Source organism: Terrapene carolina, unplaced genomic scaffold (genome assembly GCF_002925995.2).
Source record: "Terrapene carolina triunguis isolate 2854851 unplaced genomic scaffold, T_m_triunguis-2.0 Scaffold231, whole genome shotgun sequence".
NCBI lineage: Eukaryota > Metazoa > Chordata > Testudines > Emydidae > Terrapene > Terrapene triunguis.
This window is the reverse complement of record NW_020664582.1, coordinates 18,973,847-18,996,270: the sequence shown is the minus strand read 5'-3', so window position 1 is coordinate 18,996,270 and position 22,424 is coordinate 18,973,847. Positions and strand designations below refer to the sequence as shown.

The following is a 22,424-nucleotide window of genomic DNA, read 5'->3' as shown; positions in this document are numbered from 1 at the left end:
GGCACTGGGGCCATGGGGGGGCCCTCCCTGGGAGCTGTGGGGCACCTTCCATGGGTGCTGGGAGCTGTGGGGCACCTTCCATGGGTGCTGGGAGCTGTGGGGCACCCTCCCTGGGAGCTGTGGGGCACCTTCCATGGGTGCTGGGAGCTGTGGGGCACCCTCCCTGTATATCTCTAGTACCCTGGGGCCATTAGCACCCTCGTGGTGCCCCCAAGCGCCCGGGGCTCCGCACCCCGCTGTTGTGAGCGGCCACGGCTCTGCTGCCTCCCGCCCCCTGCAGCGATCCTGGGCGAGATCCGCAGCGAGGGGTCCCCAGTGCGGGGAACGCGGCGGAATGTTCCTCCGCGGCCGCCGTAGTGGAGCCCGGAAGCGTCTCCATGGAGATGGGGGGAGCCGGGCCGGGGCTGGGGGGTGATGGAGAAGTACGAGCGGATCCGGGTGGTGGGGAGAGGAGCTTTCGGGTGAGACACCCCCTCCCGGCACCCGGCATTGCCCCCTCCCGCGAGCCCGGGGGCGGCAGCGCTGCCACGTGGCATCTGGGGGCGGGACACCCCGGGCTGAGCCCCGGTACATGGTGATGCGGCAGCTCCCCCCCCCCCGGGGCAGCCAATCAGGGACCGGGAGACAGGAGGGAGCCCTGGGGCAGATAGCGGAGCGCGGGGGATGGGCTGGGGGCAGATAGCGGATTATGGGGGATGGGCTGGGGACAGATAGTGGAGCGCGGGGGATGGGCTGGGGGCAGATAGTGGAGCGCGGGGGATGGGCTGGGGCAGATAGCGGAGCGCAGGGGATGGGCTGGGGGCAGATAACAGACCATGGTCTGCTAGGCCTGGTGGGAGGCCCGTGTTTCTCACCGATAAAGCTCCTGGGGCCGGACATCTAGAGCCGACCATCTTAGTCCAAAGGAACTGGGGATGCGTAACTGGAGCAGGGCTCACAGTTAGTGTCTTCATAATACTCTGCATCGCTAACTCAGTGCACTGCCTTCGGAGAGGTGGGGAATCACTATTATTCCCATTTTACTGCTGAGGAAACTGAGACCAGGTGTGAGTTGCCTAGGCGCACGCAGGAGGACAGTGTCAAGGTTGGGGAAGGAGCCCTGGAGTCCTGTGCTCTAAACACTTCATTTATTTCCTCTTGTACTTTGGGGGAGGGGTGGAAGTGGGGACCAGGCCCCCAAAATGGTTCCTGTGTTGCTTGTGTCTCTTGGGTTTTTGGACACGTGCATTTGGCAAACATCTGGTGCTGTTTTCCACTTCACATCACTTGTTCTGGCTCTAGGCCTGGTCACCCCTTTCCTTGTTTAGTTACTTCCCATCCCATCTCTTGCATGGCTGGTCTCCCCTCTAATGCAGACTGTCCTTGCTTTGTGCTATTACAGAATAGTGCACTTGTGTCTGCGCAAGGCTGACCAGAAGCTAGTGATCATTAAACAGATCCCTGTGGAGCAGATGACGAAGGACGAGCGGCTGGCGGCACAGAATGAGTGCCAGGTGCTGAAGCTACTGAATCACCCCAATATCATTGAATATTACGAGAACTTCCTGGAAGACAAGGCTCTTATGATTGCTATGGAGTATGCACCAGGTGGGACACTGGCTAGGAGGGGCATGGGCTGGGGATAGAGCTTCTTGGATTCCCCAGTGTAGTTGGATCTGGGTGAATGAGCCTCTTTAGGGAGTGCCTGACTTAAATATCAGCAACTGAGTGGGTTGGTTTACAAGGCATCCATAAAAGCAGGGGGCTGCATGCTCTGTGAAGGTGAGGAGAATCCAGCAATGTCCCTGGTACTTGAGACAGGCCTGCCTTTTGTTTGGCAAGGCTGTTTCCCTTGGAAGAGGTGCTCACTCCTGTCCTTTGTCACCTATTTCCTTATCTTGAAGCGTATCCCATGTAAGGCTGTTGTGGAAATGGTTTGGAGGTCCCCAGGATAACATAAGCTTGTTGTTCAAAGGGACCTGGCCATGTTGAAAATCCTGTTCTTTGAAAACATTTTAAAATACATTTGCATTATTAGCATTGCCAGCGCTTATCCCAACGGAAAGGGTTTTAAAAATAGCTTTTTCATCACTGATCTGTGTGTTCCCTTCTGCTCTTCACTTGGGGGTTCTGTCCGTTTCCCTTCTGTTTGTTTTGTCCGCTTCCCTTTTGGGCAGCAGTGTTGGAGCAGTAGAGCTGCCTGGAGAAGTGTCAATTCAAACAAACACATGATTTGCCTTGCCATTTTAAATCAAGAAAACATTTACGTTAGGGTTTGTAAAACTGCTTCATATAAAACCTGAATTCTGGGCTTGCATTACATGACAGGGCCCCTTTCAATAGCATGCGGGTACTTTAACAAGGGGAATTTCCCTACGCAGAACAGGCTTATCTTGTTCTCCCATTGACATTTGCTTCCCCACAGTGCTCTGATATGTATGGTTTTAGCACATTTCTTTGTCCTGCTGAGCCCTGGAGGCAGCACTGCCATTGACAGTGTGGTGCTAACTTTAACCCCTCTGCTGCTGGTCCTGCATCCCATGTGCTGTGCTGCGAGTGTTCTCTTTACATTCAGAGAATGCGTGGTATGCTCCATTGGCGCACTGTATGACTTTGGACATCCTTGGCTCATTCAGCAGCAATTGTGTGGTTAAGATACTGTGACTCAATTCCATTACTTTTGGTTAAGATTATGCCAGCCCTGGTAAACTTCCTTTGCTGATGGCCCTTCTGCCCTTTGCCATCCATCCCAGGTGGCACCTTGGCAGAGTTTATTCATAAACGTTGCAACTCCCTGTTGGACGAAGACACCATCCTGCACTTTTTTGTGCAGATCCTACTGGCCCTTCATCATGTTCACACCAAACAGATCCTGCACCGGGATTTAAAGACTCAGAACATTCTGTTGGACAAGCACCGCATGATCGTCAAGATTGGAGACTTTGGCATCTCAAAAATCTTGAGCAGCAAGAGCAAAGCCTACACGGTGCGTATCTGCTGAGAGTTCTCAAATTTCCGAGGTCTGGGGGAAGTTCTTTCCATCTGATCTGATCTGTTTCTGTGCCTCCGTGTGGGGAGAATGGGCCTGAGATTAGGTTGCATCAGCGATTGTGATTTAGATTTTGACAAGTCAGTAAATAATCAATATTACTGCTAATCTTTCCGCTCTGTGGGTGTCTAACTCTGGTTAGCTCACTGATGTTAGGGTAGCAGTGAAGACACAAAAACAAGAAGATTAACAGATTTATTTGGGCATAAGCTTTCGTGGGTAAAAAACCTCACTTCTTCAGACGCATGGAGTGAAAGTTACAGATGCAGGCATTATATACTGACCCATGAAGAGAAGGGAGCTGAGAACCAGTGCTGACAAGGCCAATTCAATCAGGGTGGATGTAGTCCACTCCCAATAATAGATGAGGAGGTGTCAAGTTGTGGATACAGACTAACACAGCTACCCCCTGATACTTGGCACAAGTGAAGACACAGCAACTCCGCTTTTAACACAAGCTAGTAGCTGGAGTTCAACCCCAGGCTGCCCTATAGGCTTTAACTCGAGCTGTTAACCCGAGTTAAAAGCTGAGTGGGTACATCTTCACTGTTACTTTAACCCAAGATAAGAACAGATCTTCTTGTGCAGTGTAGACATACCCTTAATCTCCCTTGATAGCCTGTCTTGCTGCAGTCATGAAAATTATTCTGTCAGTTCCTCTCTCTCTCATTTCCATAGTGTCTGAATGCCTTCCAATAGTGCATTAAAACAACTGTCACATGTGGCTTGTTCTTGCTCTCCTCCTTGTCCCCAGGGGAGCATTGTGTGTGGTGTAGATTGGTTCATTTTGGTAGGGCTTTGTTGTTGTGTGTTGTTTTTTATTTTAAAATATCCCTGCTGCTGTGTGTTTGTGCTGGAGAAGGCTGGTTGGAGGCAGGTGCCTGGCACTTGCAGCGGGAGGGGATGGGGGGTGTTGGGATGATCCGTAGTTCCTGGGGAGGTTTGTTCCACAGTCTGGTACTGGCCTTGTGGAAGTTCTTCCTCCTGCACAGACCAGCTTTGCCCTTGGGGTAAAAAATCCCACTGTTCCAGAGGGGTGGAGTTGTTGACCACAGTCCTCATCCTGAAGCTTTAGGCTCCTAGATATGTTGGGCCCAAGCCACTGAGCACCTTGAAGATAAGGACTGAGTCCTTGTACTTGACTCTTAAGCTGCAGAAAGGCAGCGCAGAGAGTGGTGGACAGGCCTGCCGGGCTTGTGATGGCCCGTGGTGCTGAGGAGACTCACTGTGGCACCCTGTACTAGCTGGAGTTTCCTGAGGCCTGTTGCCTTTGTGCCCAGGTGCATTGCATTGCTGTAGTCCAGATGGGATGTGACAGAGTCTTGGATAACCAAGGTTAGGTCACAGTCCAGCAGGCTGGGATGGAGTCTCCTAGCCAACCAGAGATGGTAGAAAGTGCTGCTATGTGAGAGGTTAGCACCAGAGAGCCTCTTCTGAGACCGGGCTGATATGGCACACGTTTCTTGGTGGCTGAATGTCCTGTCTTTTCTTTTTTAATCTTCTCTCTGCCTGATACCTCAGTATCTTTCCCCATCTAAGCTGATCTGGTTGGCATCACTAAGTGATCTGAGCCCCTCAGTTGGCTAGAAGTCCACATTGGAGCTAAGTGCTAAATGGGAGAGGGAGCCATGCTCTAGTAGTGGAAGAAACGGTAAATCCTCTAGCAATTTTATCATGGGAAGATCATCGGCCAGTAATCAATAGCAGGGAAACTAACGCCCCTCCCAGTTCGCCTAGAACTCTGGCTCCTTTGTGCTGTAGTCAAGTCATTTTTGTAGTGGGTGTTGATCTTTAGCTCTCCTTGCCACGGTTCTGGACTCGGAGTGCCATCATGCATCTGTGCCTCTTTCTCTTAGGTTGTGGGGACTCCGTGCTACATCTCCCCGGAGCTGTGTGAAGGGAAACCCTACAACCAGAAGAGCGATATCTGGGCGCTGGGCTGTGTGCTTTACGAACTTGCCAGTCTCAAGAGAGCCTTTGAAGCTGCAGTAAGGCTGGGGCCTGGGGTTTTCTTAAAGCAGAGACGTGAATTCCAGAAACACGTCCACATTGGGCTGTGCCTACTGCATTCCCACAGAGCCTGCAGTGCTCTTCTCTAAGACCTTGCATTGCTCCTGACGTTTCCTGCCTCTCTGCCCATGCAGCAGCCAGGGTTCTGCTAACCATGTGTGTCTATCTTCCTTCCATACTCTCCAGAACCTGCCTGCCTTGGTGCTAAAGATCATGAGTGGGACATTTGCTCCCATCTCAGACCGATACAGCCCAGACCTGCGCCAGCTCATCCTGAGCATGCTCAACCTGGACCCTTCCAAACGGCCCCAGCTGAATGAGATCATGGCCCAGGCCATCTGCATCAGGCCACTTCTGAACCTTTACACTGATGTGGGCAGTGTCAAAATGAGAAGGCAAGTGGTGCTGCTGCGCTCATCTCTCTGGGGCCTAGCCATGGGAGGGAATGGGGATGGAGAGGCTGCCACAGCTCCCAGGAGGTCTCTGAGAGGGTCAGTTCTTTTCTTGGTTGGAGCTAGGAAGGGACACTGACCAGCTGTGCTTGTGGTACGTGCATACAGGCTAACAGGACCCAGGCTCATGCCCAGCACAGGTGGGGGCTCAGGAGATGGTGCATTGCTGAGGGGCTGTCACTGGGAGGACAGGTTCACCTCCGGTCTCAGGAGCTTGCTGGATGGTGTGGCACTTGCTCACTCACCCTTACCCTGGGGCCAGCATGACCTCACACAGGCCATGGTGCTGTCAGAGAGCCAGCCGGCCAGTCTTAAAGAGCTGTCCCCAGGAAACTGCCCTGACTCTGCCTGCACCAGGCCATGCTCAGCAGTTCACTCTGCCCTAATGATAAAGCTTCCCTCTCCTCTGTGAGCCCAGTGCTAATGCTGGCCAGGCTGTCCGAGTGAACAGACAGAAGTTGTGCATTTCCGTTTGACAGGCCTGAGAAGCCATTAGCTACAGTGCCACCAGTGACCCACAACAGAGCGGGAGGAAGAGTGACCAGTGCCAGACCCAGGGGTAAGGCCGGGCATGGTGTATTCAGCAGAACTTCATTTCAAAGGAGAATCCTTTGTATTGACCATTAGTGGCATCCTCTGCCAGATGAAACTCAGGCACTTCACACCCTAAATCCCCTTCCTCGGAGAACCTGTACTCCAGCCCCAGGCTGGTGGGACCCAGGAGCTAGCCAGTGCTGCTTCTAGATCAGCCCCTTCAGAGGCTTTCCTGCCCTTGCCGTCTGGAGCCTGAGTTCCCCTGTGCTGCAGCGCACCCAGGCTGGGAATGGAGAGTCCCTGGGTGATGGTTTGACAGCTAGAGCTGTAGCAGCCCATCTACCCTCTGCAAATTCTAGAGTAGAAGGCTACTTTCCCCTCCTCCTGCTGGCATCGCCCTGGCGAGCTGCTGTGAGCAGCCTTCCCTGTAGCCCCTGGTGAGCCTCAGACAGAGGTCCCAGGCCCTGTTCTTGCCAGCTCATTTAGCCCCTCTGTCTAACTGGGTGTTGTCCTCCACTGCGGGTGGGCATCTGCATCGTATGGCTAGGGTCACTTGCTTGCCCATTATAGCTTGGCTGGGGGGTGGCAAGCTGGGGTGATGGTATTTCATTTGGACTCCTAGGTGTTCGAGTTCACTCAGCCAGGACTGGAATCCCACCTCCCCTGTCTTCCATCTACACCTGGGGCAGCGGAATCACCACCCCGCTCCGCCTGCCCATGCTCAACACAGAAGTGGTGCAGGTTTCTGCAGGGAGAACCCAGAAGGCCGGCATCACTAAATCAGGGAGGCTCATCATGTGGGAGGTGAGCAATGGCAAGCAGGCGGCAGCCAAGGGCAATAAGCCACTGTCAGCAAAGGGGCTTGGGCAGAGGGTCTCAGAGGAGGAGTGCAGCCTGCTTCCAGACATGCCATGGCCCCACATCCCCCCCCAGTGAGCAGGCAAATCCCTGGCTGCTCCTGGTGACCACTGAGGCTGGTGGGGGTGGGGGTGGGATTATTGCCCCTAACTTGTTCTTTTCACCCAAGCCCAGCTGCAAGCGAAGTGCATTTCAAACCCCTTTGGCTTCTCCCTGCCAGGCTTCCCCAATGGGTGCCACTGGAGGCCCCTCCCTCCCAGGGGCCACAGAGCAGCTCCAGCCTCAGTTTGTGTCCCGCTTCCTGGAAGGCCAGTCCGGAGTGACTATCAAACATGTGTCCTGTGGTGACCTCTTCACAACCTGCTTGACAGGTATGGATGAGAGCTGTGCTGCCCCCCTGCACGGATGGAGAGTTCCCAAAGCAGCCCTGCTGACGGGGCATGCCCAGCAGGGCTCTAGTCCCAAAGTCCATGTGCCAGAGACCCTTCCCAAATTCAGTGAGTCTTTGTGAGCCCCCTGCAGGGCCGCGTGTCCTCAGCAGCACCCGGGGAGACAGGGTCTGAAAACTCCATGAAAGCATCTTCGAAGCTGTGTTTGGTCTGAGCTGCCTGGCTGAGCGACATCAGCGTGGAATGTGCACTGTTTGCACAGTGAGGTTCTTCTGATGGCCCGTGGGGAGCCGTGTGTGTTTGCAGTTCTGCTGGGGATCAGGGGAATAAGTGACAGATTTGCAACTGGCAAACTTCAAATGTGTGTGTTTGTCCTATCTCTGACCATGCTTCCTGCTGGCCCTGGGCTGGGTGGCTGGTAAACGAAGGGCTCTGTGTGTTTAGCACCTCTCCAGACTGTTGAATGAGAAACTCCTGCGTACACAGCTGGAATAATGTTATCTCAGTGCTTTGCCCATCATCCCGTTTGTGTTAGTTCTTGTTGGGTGACTTGTCCCAGCACATTTATGGCTTCTTCTCTCAAGAATCCTGAGCCCCATCTAAACTACCCCTCCTGTAGTATCCCCCTAGCAGCTAGCCCAAGGCATCCGTGTGGGATTTGCAGCGTCTGCCAGCCAGCGAGGGCTCCCAAGGGACGCTGGGACTGCTTGGATGCTGTGGTCTGTGGCCTAGCTAGTACCCAGGGCTGTGTGGACCCACAGCTTATCATGAATGGCTGTAACATGGCTTTATTTTGCTTTTCCAGACAGGGGGATAATCATGACTTTTGGCAGTGGCAGTAATGGTTGTTTGGGGCATGGAAACTTCACTGATGTAACACAGGTTTGTAGTGTAAGGAATTGGGGACACCGATAAATACTGAATGTCACGTGGTCCAGCTTCTCCCTGGCCCTGAGCGGACTTGCAGCAGTCCTGCTGTATGCATCCAAATGACGCTGGCGGGCTCTGGAACCGGATCCTTTCCCTTCCCTCCCCCCAGCTCTGTTCTGCTGCTTTTCAGCCTGCTTCTCCCTCCCCATTTGCACAAAGATGTCTTTGAATGTGGGGTTGCAACATGCCGAGGGAAGTCGAGAGCTGCCTTGTGGTTGCTGTTGGCTGGGGCCCAGACTCTGCCGCTGCTTCCAATCACACACCTGGCTGTTTCAGTCTCAGCCCTGCAGCTGCTGCGGTTCACTGGGAAACTTGTTTTTCAATAGAGCCAGTGTTCAAAGGAGAGCCACGCGTCCCGGATTGGGACAAAGTGCTGGAGCTGTAAAGGCACTCTCCTTTCCCCCTCCTCTCTCTGGGCTGTTTCCCAGCCCACGCTGGCTGGCTGGTGGCGATAGCATGTGAAATCCAGCCAGGGATGAGGGTTTGGGCCTGTTTGTCTCTGTGCTCCCTTGCACTGCTTCGTTGGGTGTTATCCTCTGGCTTCTGCTTGAGAGCTGTGCACACCTCCCATTTGCTGCTGTGGAGGAGCGTAGATTGGTGGCTCAACCATATTTAAGCAAATGGTGCTTTTCCCTGAGAAGATTGAGGAGGATGAGGCCCATGGGAGGGATGTGTCAGATCTGACTCTATCACAGCAGGGAGAAAACAAGGTGAGGAGATAAATGGGGAATCTCCATCCATCTGCCTCATGGGAGAGTTAGCTAGTAGTTTCCGTGCAGTGCCCTGGGTGTGGATCTTTCCGATGAAACATTATAACCAAGTTTTGCCTGCTTTGCATGGGCTTTTGTCACAAGAGTAGAGATTTGCCCTGCTGCCTTTGTCATAACGTTTCCCCTCCCCAAACTGTTGTGCTAGTTGGTTGTCTGGCAGCTGTCATTTACCCCAGAGCTGGCTGCATTTTCCTTTGTGCTGTATATACATAGTTTGTAAAACACCTTTAAGATCCCTTGGGACAAAAGGTACTACGGAAATGTAAATATTGTTCATATAGGGTAAAACCTGGGATAGGAACTAGAATATCCATGGAGCTCTGCTCCTTGCCTTGCCTTTCTGCAGCGCCCGCCGGGTAGGCAGATCTGCTGTAGTAAGGTGTCAGTCAGTGAGCTGATGGGGAAAGGGCGTAGCTGACTAATGCTGTTCTTTTCTCTACCAGCCTAAGATCGTGGAGGCGCTGCTGGGCTACGAGATTGTGCAAGTGGCATGTGGCGCGTCTCATGTGCTGGCCATTTCCAATGAACGGGAAGTGTTTGCCTGGGGCAGAGGGGACAATGGTAAGGGGATTTTAGCTGCCACTGCTTAGCATGATCAGGGGTCATTTTCTCTCCCCTTTGGCTTCCCCAGTCCCTACTGATCTCCCTGTGTGCACTGTTTGGAAGGTAACTGTTGTGTGAAACTGACTGGGGTTGGAGCAGCCAGCAGTTCCCCACAGCCAGGGTGCCTGCCCCCTACACACAGTGCCCCCTGCTGGGTGTGTCCCGCATCCAGGCCCCTGCAGTCACCGCTCTAGATATTGTTACTCGGGGAAATGCCTTTGGTTTGTATTTTGACACAAAACGTCTCTTTAAACAATTTCTTTTGCCCAGGTCGGCTTGGGCTGGGAACTCTGGACTCCCACAATTCTCCCCAGCAGGTAGCTGTTCCGCCTGAACACGAGGCTCAGAAAGTCCTTTGTGGTATTGACTCCTCCATGGTCCTGACGGTGAAGAACCAGATTCTTGCTTGTGGGAGCAACAGGTAAGACAAGAGGGATGTTTCCCTGCCTTCTGGACCAGCGGTGTCACCCCATCAGATCAGCCCAGGGCCCATCTAATTCAGTGTCCTGTCTCCAGCAGCGCAAGAAGCTCAATAATGGGTATGTCTCTGGAGCTGCAATCAGCTCTGGTGTAGAGCAAGAATGTGCCCTATAGCATAGTCATCCCTTGGCGTCAGTGCAGCTAGCCCGCGATGGCTTTGGCCCAAGGCATCCTGAAGAAGTTCCGTCTATAATATGTGATCAAGTATCAGGAGGTAGCCGTGTTAGTCTGTATCTACAAAAACAACAAGGAGTCTGGTGGCACCTTAAAGACTAACAGATTTATTTGTATATAATATGTGATGTTTGCTCAGCCCTGGGACTGCTCTCCTCATGCAGGTTTAACAAGCTGGGCCTGGATAAGATTGCGGAGCAGGGGGAGCCGGCCCTGGGGGATCAGGTGGAAGAAGCTCCCACATTCACGTGTGTCCAGTCAGGGCCCTTAAATCAAGAGCCGGTGGTGTGTGCAGATATTGGAACAGCCCATTCGGCTGCAGTCACAGGTGAGGAGGTGGCCCTGGGAAACCTGCACTGGGAGGGGTAATGTGGGGGGACACTGCTTTCCCCCATATGGTTTGGGTTCCAGACGGCACGTCAGCCTGGGAACCTTTGGGGCTGTGAGGGCAGTGCGCTCAGTGCTGTGAAAGACACTGGAATACTGGCCTCTTACGGTGCCATCTTGCTGCTTTCTGACCAGGTGAGCGTCGCTGACTCCTCATTTCTGTCTTCCCCATTGACAGCTTCTGGCCAGTGTTACACCTTTGGCAGCAACCAACACGGGCAGCTTGGCACCAGCACCTGCCATACCAGCCGTGTGCCCTGCCTGGTTGTGGGACTCCAAGCGATTAAGGTCACCATGGTGGCTTGTGGCGATGCCTTCACTGTGGCCATTGGAGCAGGTGAGATTGAAGCCCTGGTGTCCTGGGCTGCAGCAGTTCCTGGCTTTCTTGAGCTGTTAGCCAAGGAGTCAGTGCTGCTGGTGAGTTAAGCCTTGCTCTGCTCCAGACTGCAGGCCCACCATGCTTCGTATGGCCGCTCTGAGAGGGACATGGGGGGCACACTTGTTCTGCTCGGCATGGCACTCTGCTCTGTAACTTGAGACAGGAGGGTCAGCAGAGCTCATGGTCAATCTGGGAGAAACCGTCTGTAGCCAGATGTCTCCTTTCCAGAGGGAGAGGTGTACACCTGGGGGAAAGGAGCCCGCGGGCGCTTGGGAAGGAAGGATGAGGAGACCAGGACTCCAAGGCCTGTGCAGCTGGAGGAGACCCACCCCTACCTGGTGACCTCTGTCGCCTGCTGCCATGGGAACACACTGCTGGCAGTGAAACGTGAGTATAGGGTTCTTCGCCACAGCTGTTCTTGCTGCGAGCTCAGGTGACCTAAACTGAAGCCCTGCCTGGCGCCCTAGAGGGGTCATGCCCGGCAGCGCTGCGGGGGCAGAGTGTGCTTAGCCAGCTGTCAGCCCCCGCTGCCCTCTGATCTCTCCTGGCTAATTACACTGTGTGATTTGGGGGACACAAATGCTCTATTGCTCGTTCCATGCCTGCTGGGCCACAGATCCTTGGGATGCCCCTGCCTGTCGTGGCATCATTTTGACTTGCCTCTGGACTGAGCCCCTCCAGATTTTGCCACTCTGGGATTTCCTTCGGGGAAAGCAGGGTGCTGCACTGTCTAGCTGGGGTGTTCCATTGCTCTTCCTTAGGCCAAATGCTAATAACCAGGGAATCCGACACATTTGCAATCTGGATTTACTCCTCTCCAGTGAACCCTGGCCCCACAGAGCACCGGGACAGCCTCCACTGCAATGGGTCCCCGTCAATCCGGACGTCCTGTACCAAGTGTTTACAGTGTCTGCGCTTTGGGGATTGGTCACAGGCTGGAGACCTATTCCTGAGCTGGGAGTGCCGCCTGCAGCACCCTCTGGAGTCACTGAACACTGCTCCATGCATCAGCTAGTGGAAGGGGGGGAGCACATGAGCTCCTGAGTGGTGCAAAGCCCACTCGCCCCTGGTTGGAGCACCTCTGCAGCTCTTCCCAGTGCCTACCTGGCCAAGGGCCCCCCTGTTGGTTCCCAGCTGGCTGGTTTCTGGAATCCATGGTGACTTCGCTGAAATCAGAACAGCCCCAGGCAAAGCACAGAATCCATCTCTCTTGTGTGCTACACCCCATAGCTGCTGTAGTGATATTGAGCCAACCCAGCAAAGCAAAGAGCAGTGGGGGAAGGAGGAGCCCCTTGGATTCCTAATGCCATCCTGCTATGGCTGGTCAGGGAAAGCCTGCAGGGAGCTGCCGTGCTGGTGGCCATGTTTATGGAGCCAAAGCATTTCCCAAACCAGCCGCTTTCAGAGCAATTGAATTTGCCTAAATAGAAACTGAGATTTGAGGCATCGTTTTGGCTCCTGGATCTTCTCTGTGGTTTGATAAAAATAGCAACGGCCTGTGGCTTCTCTTCCCTCGGTCTGAAGGAAGCATCATTACGTGGTTCAAATAAGCCCACATTCGGACCTGCCCTTCCTGTGCCAGGGTACGTGAAGGCAGCCTGGGTCAGCACATCGGTGGGTCTGCTCGTACCCCTGCAGTGTGGACTCTGGCTTTTCCCTTTCCCCGTCCCCTGCTAGCTGGCTAATTGTCCCCAGCAGGGAGGAGCTTCTAGTTCCCTCACGCTCCACTGGGCACCTTGATTAAGCGTCAGAAAACATTCTTGTATCTGTATCGATCCAGCCTAAGTCTGTATCTGCCTCCCCCCCTGCCGTCCCATCTGAGCGCCTCACAGTCTTTCCCTGATTTATTGTTGAACCCAAATGCATAACATTCAGGATCGTGAATTGAGCCACCAAAATGTTGCGTGCAAACGGCGCCCAGCCCTGCCCTGCTCCGTGGGTCCCAGAGTGCAGGTAGCATGGAAAGCCCACAGAATGAGTTGGTTCGAACTGTTGGTTTGGAAAGCTTTTCCCAGAAGAGAGAACCTGTCTGAACCTTATGCTTGTGGTATAGCCCTAGTCCCCCGACACGGGGCGTACGAAAGGCCCATCACTAACAAGCACTTCTGTGCTGAGGACACAGTGGTTCCTTACTGCCCCAACCTGTCCTTCTCTCTTGGTCACCATTCAGTGCAATTTCTTTCCAGCATTTGGCGTCTGCTCCCTGGCTGCAGCTGCCTGGGACTGGACCAGTGCCTGCGACCCGCTTTGCTGTGAGCTCTGTACTGCAACCTGCTGCTCACTCTAGTCAGACCTCAGCAGTGCAAACCTCCGTGCCGAAGCAACCCCAGTCAGGAAGGGACCACTAATGAATTAACAATGAGAAGTGGGAGCCTGTCCAGCGGCACAGAACTCCTTTGGAGAGAGTCTCTCTTCCCCTTCGGGGCTAACCCAGTGGGGGGAGAAAGGGGGGCACAGACCTCAAGGAGTCACTGTTTCTTTACCCCCCAGAAGACCCTTTAGAATCAACATGAAGACAAAGGGACTCTCTGTTAATCCTTTAGCACCAGTGCACATGGCAGTTTCGATGCCAGCCCCACGCCCTCTGCTCTGTGTACTAATGAGAGCCTCACAATGGCTTCCCGGGGCAGCCAGAACCACAAAGCCTGTCAGCCTGATTATTGGCTTGGTAGCCACAGGATGCTGCTGATTTTAGCCCCCCGGTGGAGTGCTCTATTGGACACTTCGCCTGCGTTTATCCCTGGTTTCTGCCCTTTGTGTTTCAGCTGCAGGGGAAGAGTCGGGCCCTCAGTGAGGAACGGGCTGAGAGGAGCGAACTGCACCGCCTCCATATGGACATAGCCAGCTTCCTTCTGATCTCCTGACCTGCATGGCGCACATATCCTCCCCTGCCTGCCTCCATGTTACTCAGGCCTGGAGGACGGGGCTCTGGAGTGCTGGGGCAACACCATGGGCTGCATTGGTGCTTGCCAGGAGCCGGAGAACACCTGATCTATAGAGAATGGAATGCACAGAACTGATGCCCTTATCGTTAATACAGAGATGTCAAGCCACTCAGATCAACAGGGGTCACTGCATGCTGGAACCTGAAGCCTCCCCCAGGACATTGCCCCATGGAGCAGCACCTGCTGGGACAGGCCACATCTCTCCATCAAGGATGAAGGGTGATCATGACCTGTCTTGTATTCAGAGGGCCCCACGCAAGTGATTTCACTGTGGCATTGCATATGTGATTGCCACCAGCAAGAAGGGCCTCGGTTTATTTTCACACTTCCGTGAAAACTGACTCTGATTACAAAGCGTGGGCTGGCAGCTTGGTGTCGGAGGGAGCTGTCAGCGTTTGCACCGGAACGTCTGTTGTTATGGCCCCAGGCACTATGATGGGTGACTAAGTGCAAAACTCTTTTACTTAAAGTCTGTTTATTCCTGAAGAATGTTTGGCCCAGTTGTTGACCGAGTTCATTGCGTTTTCAAGCTACCAAAGTTCTGGGGCCATGACCCACTTGGCCCTTCGCCAGCCGCCAGAACCAGCGAGAACAGTGATCTTGTGTGTAGGCGGCTTGGCCCTGGGCTGTTCTTCCCAAGTGCCTACTTTAACTCTCCGATCACAGCTTGACTTGGGTCCTTCGACTCTTAGTTCTGGATGCCCCGGCTAAGGTTTGGTCTCAGATCTCTAAAGCCTGCTAGTGATGCATCCGATGAAGTGAGTTTTAGCCCATGAAAGCTTATGCCCAAATAAATTTGTTAGTCTCTAAGGTGCCACAAGTTCTCCTGTTCTTTTTGCAGATACAGACTAACACGGCTGCTACTCTGAAACCTGCTAGTGAGCAGTTCACTGTCCAACAGCCTAGACCCCTGCTACTGAAAATCACCAGTATCGCGGCAAGCAGCTGTGAGTAACTGGAGTTCTGGCCTCGATCTGACCATGAGGAAGGAGGAGGCCCTCCCCGGGGCTCTTCCTGCCAGAGACTGGAGTTATCTTTTGATGTAACCAGAAGGATCATTCCCATTTTTACTGACACCAGACTCTGGGCCATTTGCTGAAGAGCTTTTGTCTCTGAGCTATCTTAGCAGCCCTCCTTTTCACTCGACTAGGACACACTTGCCAGTCAGTTGTGTATAAAGGCTGTGCTTTCACTCGCTGGTAGATTCACTGGCTTAGTTATTTCATTGTGGATCTTTGTTTGATTTGAGGCAAAACTTGGCGGTGGCTGACAGGCTCCAGTGGTGTCTGGCGGCTACGACTGCAGGATGAAAGATCGTTTCCTGTCCCCGCTGGGTGCTGGGGCTCTGGAGAGGCTGAGGAGCGGTGTCCCCTGGAGCGCTGGGAGCTGACTGGGGACATTCCTCTCTTGCCTGTGTTCCGCCAGGAGAGCGAGGCTCCTTTCCCTGGTGGCTGTCCTCTGCAGAGGTGGGAAGAATTGGGCTCTGTTACCACCAGAAAGTCCTGTTTGTTGTTCAAAGGTGTCAGCACAAGGCAAATGCCAAGAAAACAATCCCTCTCTGCTGCCTTTGGAAGCTCTATTCACACTAAGGGGCTGTAGATCAGGTCACTGCACATGCTCATTGGATCTCTCTAGCCCTCGAAATGGTGCAGCTCACCAGGGGAGTAGAATCCAGGGCTCGCTGTAGGGAATGGCTCTCGATCGGTTCCAAGCCAGTGCTGACTGACAAAAGCGGTGCGTACCTGGCTGGGCCGGGTGAGCCTGTCTCATGGCCCTTCCTCTCCCTGCTGTAGGTCACTGTGAGGCTGCCAGGAGCCCTTGTTTAGGTGGAGGTGTTTTCTGCCCCCAGTCGGATCCAGGATTGTGAGTCGGGGCAACCCTTAACCAAGGGGATTGCAGCGCTCGTAGGGCTAAGAGAACCACCGCAGCCTTCCTGGGCAAAGACCTCTTGTTGTAGGGCAGCCCCAGCTCCTATAGGAATAGCATCCTCCTGCCAATGTCTCCTCAGACCAGCTAGCAAACTCCATCTCCTGCCCCGGCTCCGTTCTGTAGAGCCCAGGGAGAGGCTGCCAGAGGAGCCGAGCGTGTGCAGCTCCCACTGACCTGACCTGGAGCTGTGGGTGCTCAGCCCCTCTGACAGTCAGCCCCCAAGTCCACCCTGATTCCAGGGAGGCAGTTGGTGGGAGATTCCCTCCGGAGAGCCTGGCCAGTCTGCTTACCGACCCAGGGCTGAGGGGAAACGGTGCCTTCCCGGAGGGAGATGCTATTCCTGCCTCTGGAGAGACTTGCCCGAGGATCAGAACTGGCCAGTAATGGCCACTGGACAGGGGGGTTGTGACTCCGTAACCTAGGCAGGGCAGCTACCTGCTGAACCATGTCTGCCTCTGACAGCACAAGGTCTTTGTCCTTCACTTTGGCAGCACTTGTACAGCCGCTCCTGCCAATAAAGTATTGTTGAGTTGAGTAGAAATCCACCTTAAACCAGTCCCTTGGAAAGTCCTACACCAGCCGCCTTGTTTCCTATGTCCCCTTGGAGCGAAACAAGAAAACTCCTCCCCAAGGCGAAGTACCTGCCGATCTCCCCAAGGCGAAGTACCTGTCGAGGTGAAACCGCTGGCACCAACTCCACTTCAGGAGCCTCTTCTGGGGCTTTTACTGCATGAGAGATGCTGGTTTATGGCCACTGAAGGGCCATTTCTCAGCAGAGTCCATGGGGGATGGCAGCATTATGGACTGTGATGAAGCAAGGAGCCAACTCGTTAACCATGTGCTGCCAGAGGGGAAGGCCCCAATAACCTCCCTTGTAGGGTGACCATGTTTTCCCAAAGGGAAAACGGGACACTGCACGGGACCGGCCCCCTCTCCCCTCCATGCGTGGGGCCGGCCTGGGCCTGAGCCCTCCCTGCTGCCCGCCCACCTGGGGCTGACCCGGCCCGAGCCGCTCTCTTGAGCCCTCCCTCCCGTGTGGGGCTGGCATTGCTGCTCTCCTGCCCCGTTGGGGGGTCACACCCCACTTTTTTGGCAAAACTGGGCATTTGTCCAGTTTGCTCTTGCCAACTGATCATCAGGCAGCAAGAGCAAACAGGACAAATGCCCAGTTTTGTCAAAAAAGTCGGGACGGCTGGGACAAGGCTTAAAACAGGGACTGTCCCGGCCAAACTGGGACATGTGGTAATCCTACCCCATTGATTCTTACTCATGTCACACCTTGGTGTGTGTGTAGTTTGGGGTGTTGCAGCCCCAGGCTAAGGCCAGAGCCAGCAGGAATTCACAGCCACTGTTGGTATTTGCTGAGCACTGGAGTTAATCTTTGAAGCCCCAGAGTTCAGCAAGGTCATTTGAATAATTTAATACTGGACTGTGACCCAGCTCGGGAAAAGAAACAAAGAGGCCCCAGAACAACAATAGAGCACTCGAAACTACAGGCTGAGGCATGTCCTCCCTGCCTCAGGCACAACAGCCAGAGCTAACAGGCCATTCCATTCCTCAAGTCTGTGCTTTGTTTCCCCGCACAAGCTCATGCCACCCCTAGTGAAAGCTCCCGCTTAGCCTATCAGCGGCTTGTTTGCTTGTGCGTAGTCCTGTGTGTAGAGTACATATCCCAGCCAAGGGCAAGGAGCCCCACATCCACAGGCACTGAAGTGCATGTACCCCTTTCGTGTGCGCCCCCTACTCTCAGCTCACTTCCAAAGCCAGAGCACTTTCCACGGGGCCACCGCCATGGAGTGCGTAGAGGAAGAGAGATGGGCCCTGTCCTGGTGAAGAGGACAGCTCAGCCACGGGACTATTCCAGAGTGGCAGTGTCCCTCGGCTATCCCTGGTGAGCGGAGGATGGACAGAAAAAATGACATGTTCAGGAGATGATGCTGGAAAGGGCAAGGCTGCTGAGGCACCCGATTTCCCTCCTGTTCGCTCCAGCTTGAGGTGGATCTTGTGCAGGGTTCACATTCCTGAAGAAAAGCTGAAGGCCCATCACTTGGCGTAGTGACTCAGAGGCAGCGGGAATGGGAAGGGGCATGAAACTCCGCACTATGTAGTTTCTGTAGCTCTCCTAAGCATGTCCCGGGAGTGAAGTGGCCTCCATAATCCGATCTCCCTGTGTGAACACCAGGAAGAGGGAGGGACTCAAGAAGTAGAAAATCCCTACGGAGCTGGTGAAATTCCAGGCAGCTTTGTTCCAGTCTCAGCTGAAAGTTGGGGAGAGAGAGAGAGTTTGCAGTAGGGTTGTGATGGGCTGTTGGGGGCACTGGGTGTAGGAGAACTGCCTGTCTGTCTGGGAGTGGTATGTCAGGGTAGCTGAGGAGGTTATAAGTACAGGAGCTGCTCTGGTGGTGCTTGGAGTGAGGTCATGTATTGCCCATGTTGAAGAGGTATTTCTAGTTACGACCTATGTGCCTAGAGGCATTTGGGCCTGAGGGAGCCAGAGACACAATATCCGATACTGATCAGGCTCTGAAATGGGGTGATTAACCCCCATGGCAGGGACAGGGACTCCTCACTCCAGGCTGTCCCGTCTCTCCAGCCAGCTCCTTCTGATGACTTTGTGTTCCCACTAGCTAATGAGTCAGAAACGCTCTCTGCAGCGGGCTTAGAGGCTGAGTAGTTTTAAACATCAAAGTGCAATAAATAGAAATAATGACTCTGTAGCCTGGTAGCGCCTTTCATCTGAGAGTCCCCGCAGGCCTCCATTCATGGAGCTGCACGTACTGCTGTGAGCTAGCGAAGTTCTGTCCCCATTCGCCACATGGACACTGACACCGCGCAGTTAGAGCCCCATCCGTGTTGGCCTCCCCCCAGTTTGAAAGATGTGTACAGAGATGGTTTAAGTGGAGTTATGGCTGGAGGAGCATGTTCTACCCTGTTCTGGCTGGCCTGGGGGGATGGGACCAGCTTTCAAAGCCAGGCCCCAGCCTAGACCACAACTCCAGTGCCAACTGAACAACATGTGTCCAGTGTGTGTGTAGACAGGCCCCTAACTGTGTTCCCAAAGCGAGCTAAAGCTTGGACATGGCTAAGGCCTTAACTGTATTCTTTCTGTAAGCAAAAGGGCTAAGAGCCATCTCTGCTATAGGAGGGCTTAGGGGATAATCCCATTGTATCTGGCTTCCCTGACACTGGCAGAACGGTAATGCAAGGTCATGCTGTGACTCAGTGGCAGAACCAGGAAGGGAATGCAGAGCTCCCCTGGGACCTGCTCCCTGCCTGAAGAGTTTTATGGCTACTAGAAAGCCGAGTGGGAAGAATAGTTACCCACATGCCATGGGCCATGTACCCAGCATGCCAGACTGGGTGGGACATCATTGGGGGCCAATCAACAAGCTCCAGATGTGCCCAGTGTTCTAATGGTATTTCCCAGCCTGCTCTCATAAGGCCACCCGTGGTTAATCTCTCACGTGTAGCGTTTCCAGGAGCTCTGGGAAAGTGAGGGAGCAAATTCCTGCTGGTTAAAGTTTAGCCCACTCTGCAACCAGCTCCCTGCCTTTACAAAGCCTGTTTGTTAACCTTTCCTGCCTATCTTAGGAAAGGACTGGTCTCCAGCCGCACACGATCAGCCAGGGCTGTTAAGGGCCTGCGGTTCCAGTCGGGTTGGTGCCCAGTCTGCTGGAGAGGAATCCCAGTGCACTCCTGGCATGCACTGGCAGAGACCCCCCTTTTAAATTTGGAGGCCCCCATTCGTTTCACCCATTTGTCATATATCCAGGTGCTTGACAGCAGGTAGGGCAAGACCATGCATGTGGCAGATTAAGCTGCTAGCACAGAGCTTGATTCCCTGGGATATCACCCACATCCCCCTGGGCTGTGTATGGGGGTCTACAGCCTGCACCCCACAAGTTTTGTGCCTGCCTTGGTTCTAGCAAATGCAGGGGGGCTGGGTTTTGCTCCCAGCAGGCAGACCCTGGCAGATTCTTAGTTTTAACAAGACTTTTTGGGGAGAAGAACACGAGCAGCAAGCGTCACGATGGGGATTTACCTCAGGAATCCCTCCCGTGTTCCATTTGCTATTGGAAAACTAAACCCAAAAGTTACCATAGCAACTGCTACCCTCAATGGGACAAGGACTAGAGCATGGGCTGGTTAGACTCCAGACACCTGCTCCTCACCCTGTCAGCCGGTGGGCAGCAAACGGTGGTTGGACCTGTTCTGCCAGCCTCCGGGGAAAGGGACAAATATGCCTACATGCTGCTTTGGTTTCTGAGAGCACCAAGTGGAGGCTGGAGGGTGGTAATTTTAGTCTGGCTCTGCTCATTGTCTTATCCCCCCTCCAAACTCTTTGAGAAAAAGGTGAGACGCTGGGCAGGAAGGCTATTGCCTGCTGGGCATAGCTGGCCATGCAGTCCGAGCAGGGCCCCCCAAGGGTACTGCCCAGGGGAAGAGGGGCTAAGCTGTGAGTCTTGAGGATTTGCATGGAGAGTGATGGAGAGAAATTGGAAAACAGGGAACAGGATTTTTCTTTGCCCTCATCAGCACTGGGGCAAATGTCCTTTGGTGGGGGTGGATGTATAGATCTCAGGAGCACACAAAACAGTTGTTTGAGATTAGCCACAGGGGTCACTGCAGAACTTTGTGCTCTCTGTAGCCTAGGGAGCCACACAGCACCGTATTCGCCTGAAAAGGATTGTCTAGTGCAGGGGGTCTCAAACTTCATTGCACTGCAACCCCCTTCTGACAACAAAAATTACTACATGACCCCAGGAAGGGGGGGGACTGAAGCCTGAGCCCCATAGCCCTGGGGGGGGGGGGGCAAAGCCCAAGGGCTTCAGCCCCAGGCAGGGGGCCTGTAACCTAGTCCTGCCGCTCAGGGTTGAAGCCCTTTGGCTCTGGGCCCCAGCAACTCTTAGGCAATCCTGGTGACCCCATTAAAATGGGGTCCCGACCCACAGTTTGAGAACTGCTGTGGGTAGTCTCACCTTGCTCCAGATGTGTAAGGTTTAATAACTTGTGCAGGCAACAGGTGTGCTCGCTAGATGGCGCCCTTCTCCCCTGACTGTAGCCATGTGCCGCAGATCAGGGTTTGGGTGGCTGTGCGGAGCCGGGAGAGGAAACTGGAGTGTGGTTAGCCTGGTCCTGGGAGTGATTCAATGCGGAGAAAGAAAAGGGCTAGTCAGGGAGAAACAACCCAGGGAAGTAATCGCCCCCCCCGGTGCTGAGCCAGTGACTGCTGGGCCACCACACCCACTAGTCACTGGGAAGCCCAGTCAGACCAGAGCCAATGCCTCCTCCAGGCACAGGTAAGTAAACAGCCCCAGCGGGGGACACTGAGGCACAGGGTGTCAGTGACTCAACCAAGGACACCCCCAGTGAACACGTGGCAGAGCCAAGACTAGCACAGAACCGGCTCCCCTGCCGGCCAGGCCTGGGCTGCCGCCCCGGAAGGGAGCCAGGGGCGCTCTGGCCCCCGGGGGCAGGGGGTGTCCCTGGCCTGGCTCCGGACTCGGACCCTCTGCCAGCCGAACGGGGGCTGTGAAACCCGCCCCCGGAGCGACCCCGCCCTGCCCCCGACGCCTGGTGGAAGAAGATGCGGTGACCTGGCTGCGGGGCCGGGCCGGGAGCAGCCGCTGCGGCGTTCCCCCCGGGGCCGGGCCGGGAAGGCCCCTGAGCCGCTGCCCCGGTGCCGCCCCCGAGGCGGAGGGCGGGCGCTAGGACCGCGCGGAGCCCGGGCCCGCCCTGGGCGGAGCCGCCCGCTGGACCCTGAGCCGCCGAGCGGCGCGGCGCGGCCCCAGTCGGTGCCCGGGAGGCGCGGGGGAGCGGCGCCGGCCCGGCCCCACCATGCCCGGCTTCGACTACAAGTTCCTGGAGAAGCCGAAGCGGCGGCTGCTGTGCCCGCTGTGCGGCAAGGCCATGCGGGAGCCCGTGCAGGTCTCCACCTGCGGCCACCGCTTCTGCGACACCTGCCTGCAGGAGTTCCTCAGGTGCGGGCTCGGGCGGGCTCCGGCGGGCTCGGCCCGGGGCGGGAGGGGGCAAAGTCCCGCCGCCGCGCGCCGGCCCTGGCGAGCCCCCGGCCCGCCCGCCTCGAGCCCGGGCTCGCCGCCGGGGCTCGCGGGACCTTTGGCCGCCCCGGGGGGCAGCGGGGGGGGTTGTGATGTCAGAAGTCCCTTTGTGACGTCAGGCGGGGGGAGCCCCGCGTAGCGCCCCGGCCACCTCCGGGGTCGCGGCTCTCGCTGCCCCGGGGCAGGTGCGGGCGGCTGGGACCGGGCGGGGCTCGCTGCTCCCCGGGAGCCGGGCTGGCGGCCCGGGGCTGTTTGTTCCGCTGCGGCTGGTGCCAGCCTGGCCCCGCGCCCCGCCCGGCCCCGCTCCGCCCGCGGGCCGCCCGGTGCTTTGCCGCCCGGGACCCCCGGGCAGAGCCGCCCGGCCCTGGGCTGCTCGCGGCTACCGGGCCCGGGCGCGGCGCGCTGGGGGAGGTGGGGCCGAAACTCGCTGCTTTCGTGACGCGCCAGGGGCAGGGGCAGGTGCGGAGCCGTCGCCGGAGGAGCCGCGGTGCCCGGCG

At 55.4% G+C, this 22,424-nt stretch overlaps 2 protein-coding genes across 4 annotated transcripts in view; both read left to right on the top strand.

Moving 5' to 3' along the window:
• The first annotated feature begins 414 nt into the window (after positions 1-414).
• NEK8 (NIMA related kinase 8) lies at positions 415-15,182 on the top strand. 3 transcript variants are annotated; one of them, XM_024207072.3, is made up of 15 exons: positions 415-461; positions 1,382-1,587; positions 2,733-2,965; positions 4,885-5,016; positions 5,225-5,433; positions 5,970-6,049; positions 6,647-6,828; positions 7,103-7,253; positions 8,077-8,153; positions 9,415-9,532; positions 9,845-9,995; positions 10,393-10,556; positions 10,794-10,952; positions 11,223-11,381; positions 13,760-15,182. In XM_024207072.3, the coding sequence occupies exons 1-15, from the start codon at positions 415-417 to the stop codon at positions 13,786-13,788; spliced, it is 2,097 nt and encodes a 698-aa protein (XP_024062840.1). In that variant the 3' UTR covers positions 13,789-15,182. The 3 variants fall into 3 exon arrangements, with proteins under 3 accessions (XP_024062840.1, XP_024062841.1, XP_024062843.1); XM_024207073.3 differs by lacking the exon at positions 415-461 and adding an exon at positions 898-1,084; XM_024207075.3 differs by lacking the exon at positions 415-461 and having other exon boundaries at positions 1,505-1,587; positions 2,813-2,965.
• Positions 15,183-21,655: 6,473 nt separating this feature from the next.
• TRAF4 (TNF receptor associated factor 4) overlaps positions 21,656-22,424 on the top strand; it is a 14,392-nt gene continuing 13,623 nt past the window's right edge. The window contains exons 1-2 of the mRNA XM_026656569.2: positions 21,656-21,849; positions 22,006-22,013. Of these exons, the coding sequence (XP_026512354.1) occupies positions 21,707-21,849; positions 22,006-22,013 (151 nt within the window). The 5' untranslated portion in view covers positions 21,656-21,706. The remainder of the gene's footprint in view (positions 21,850-22,005; positions 22,014-22,424) is intronic.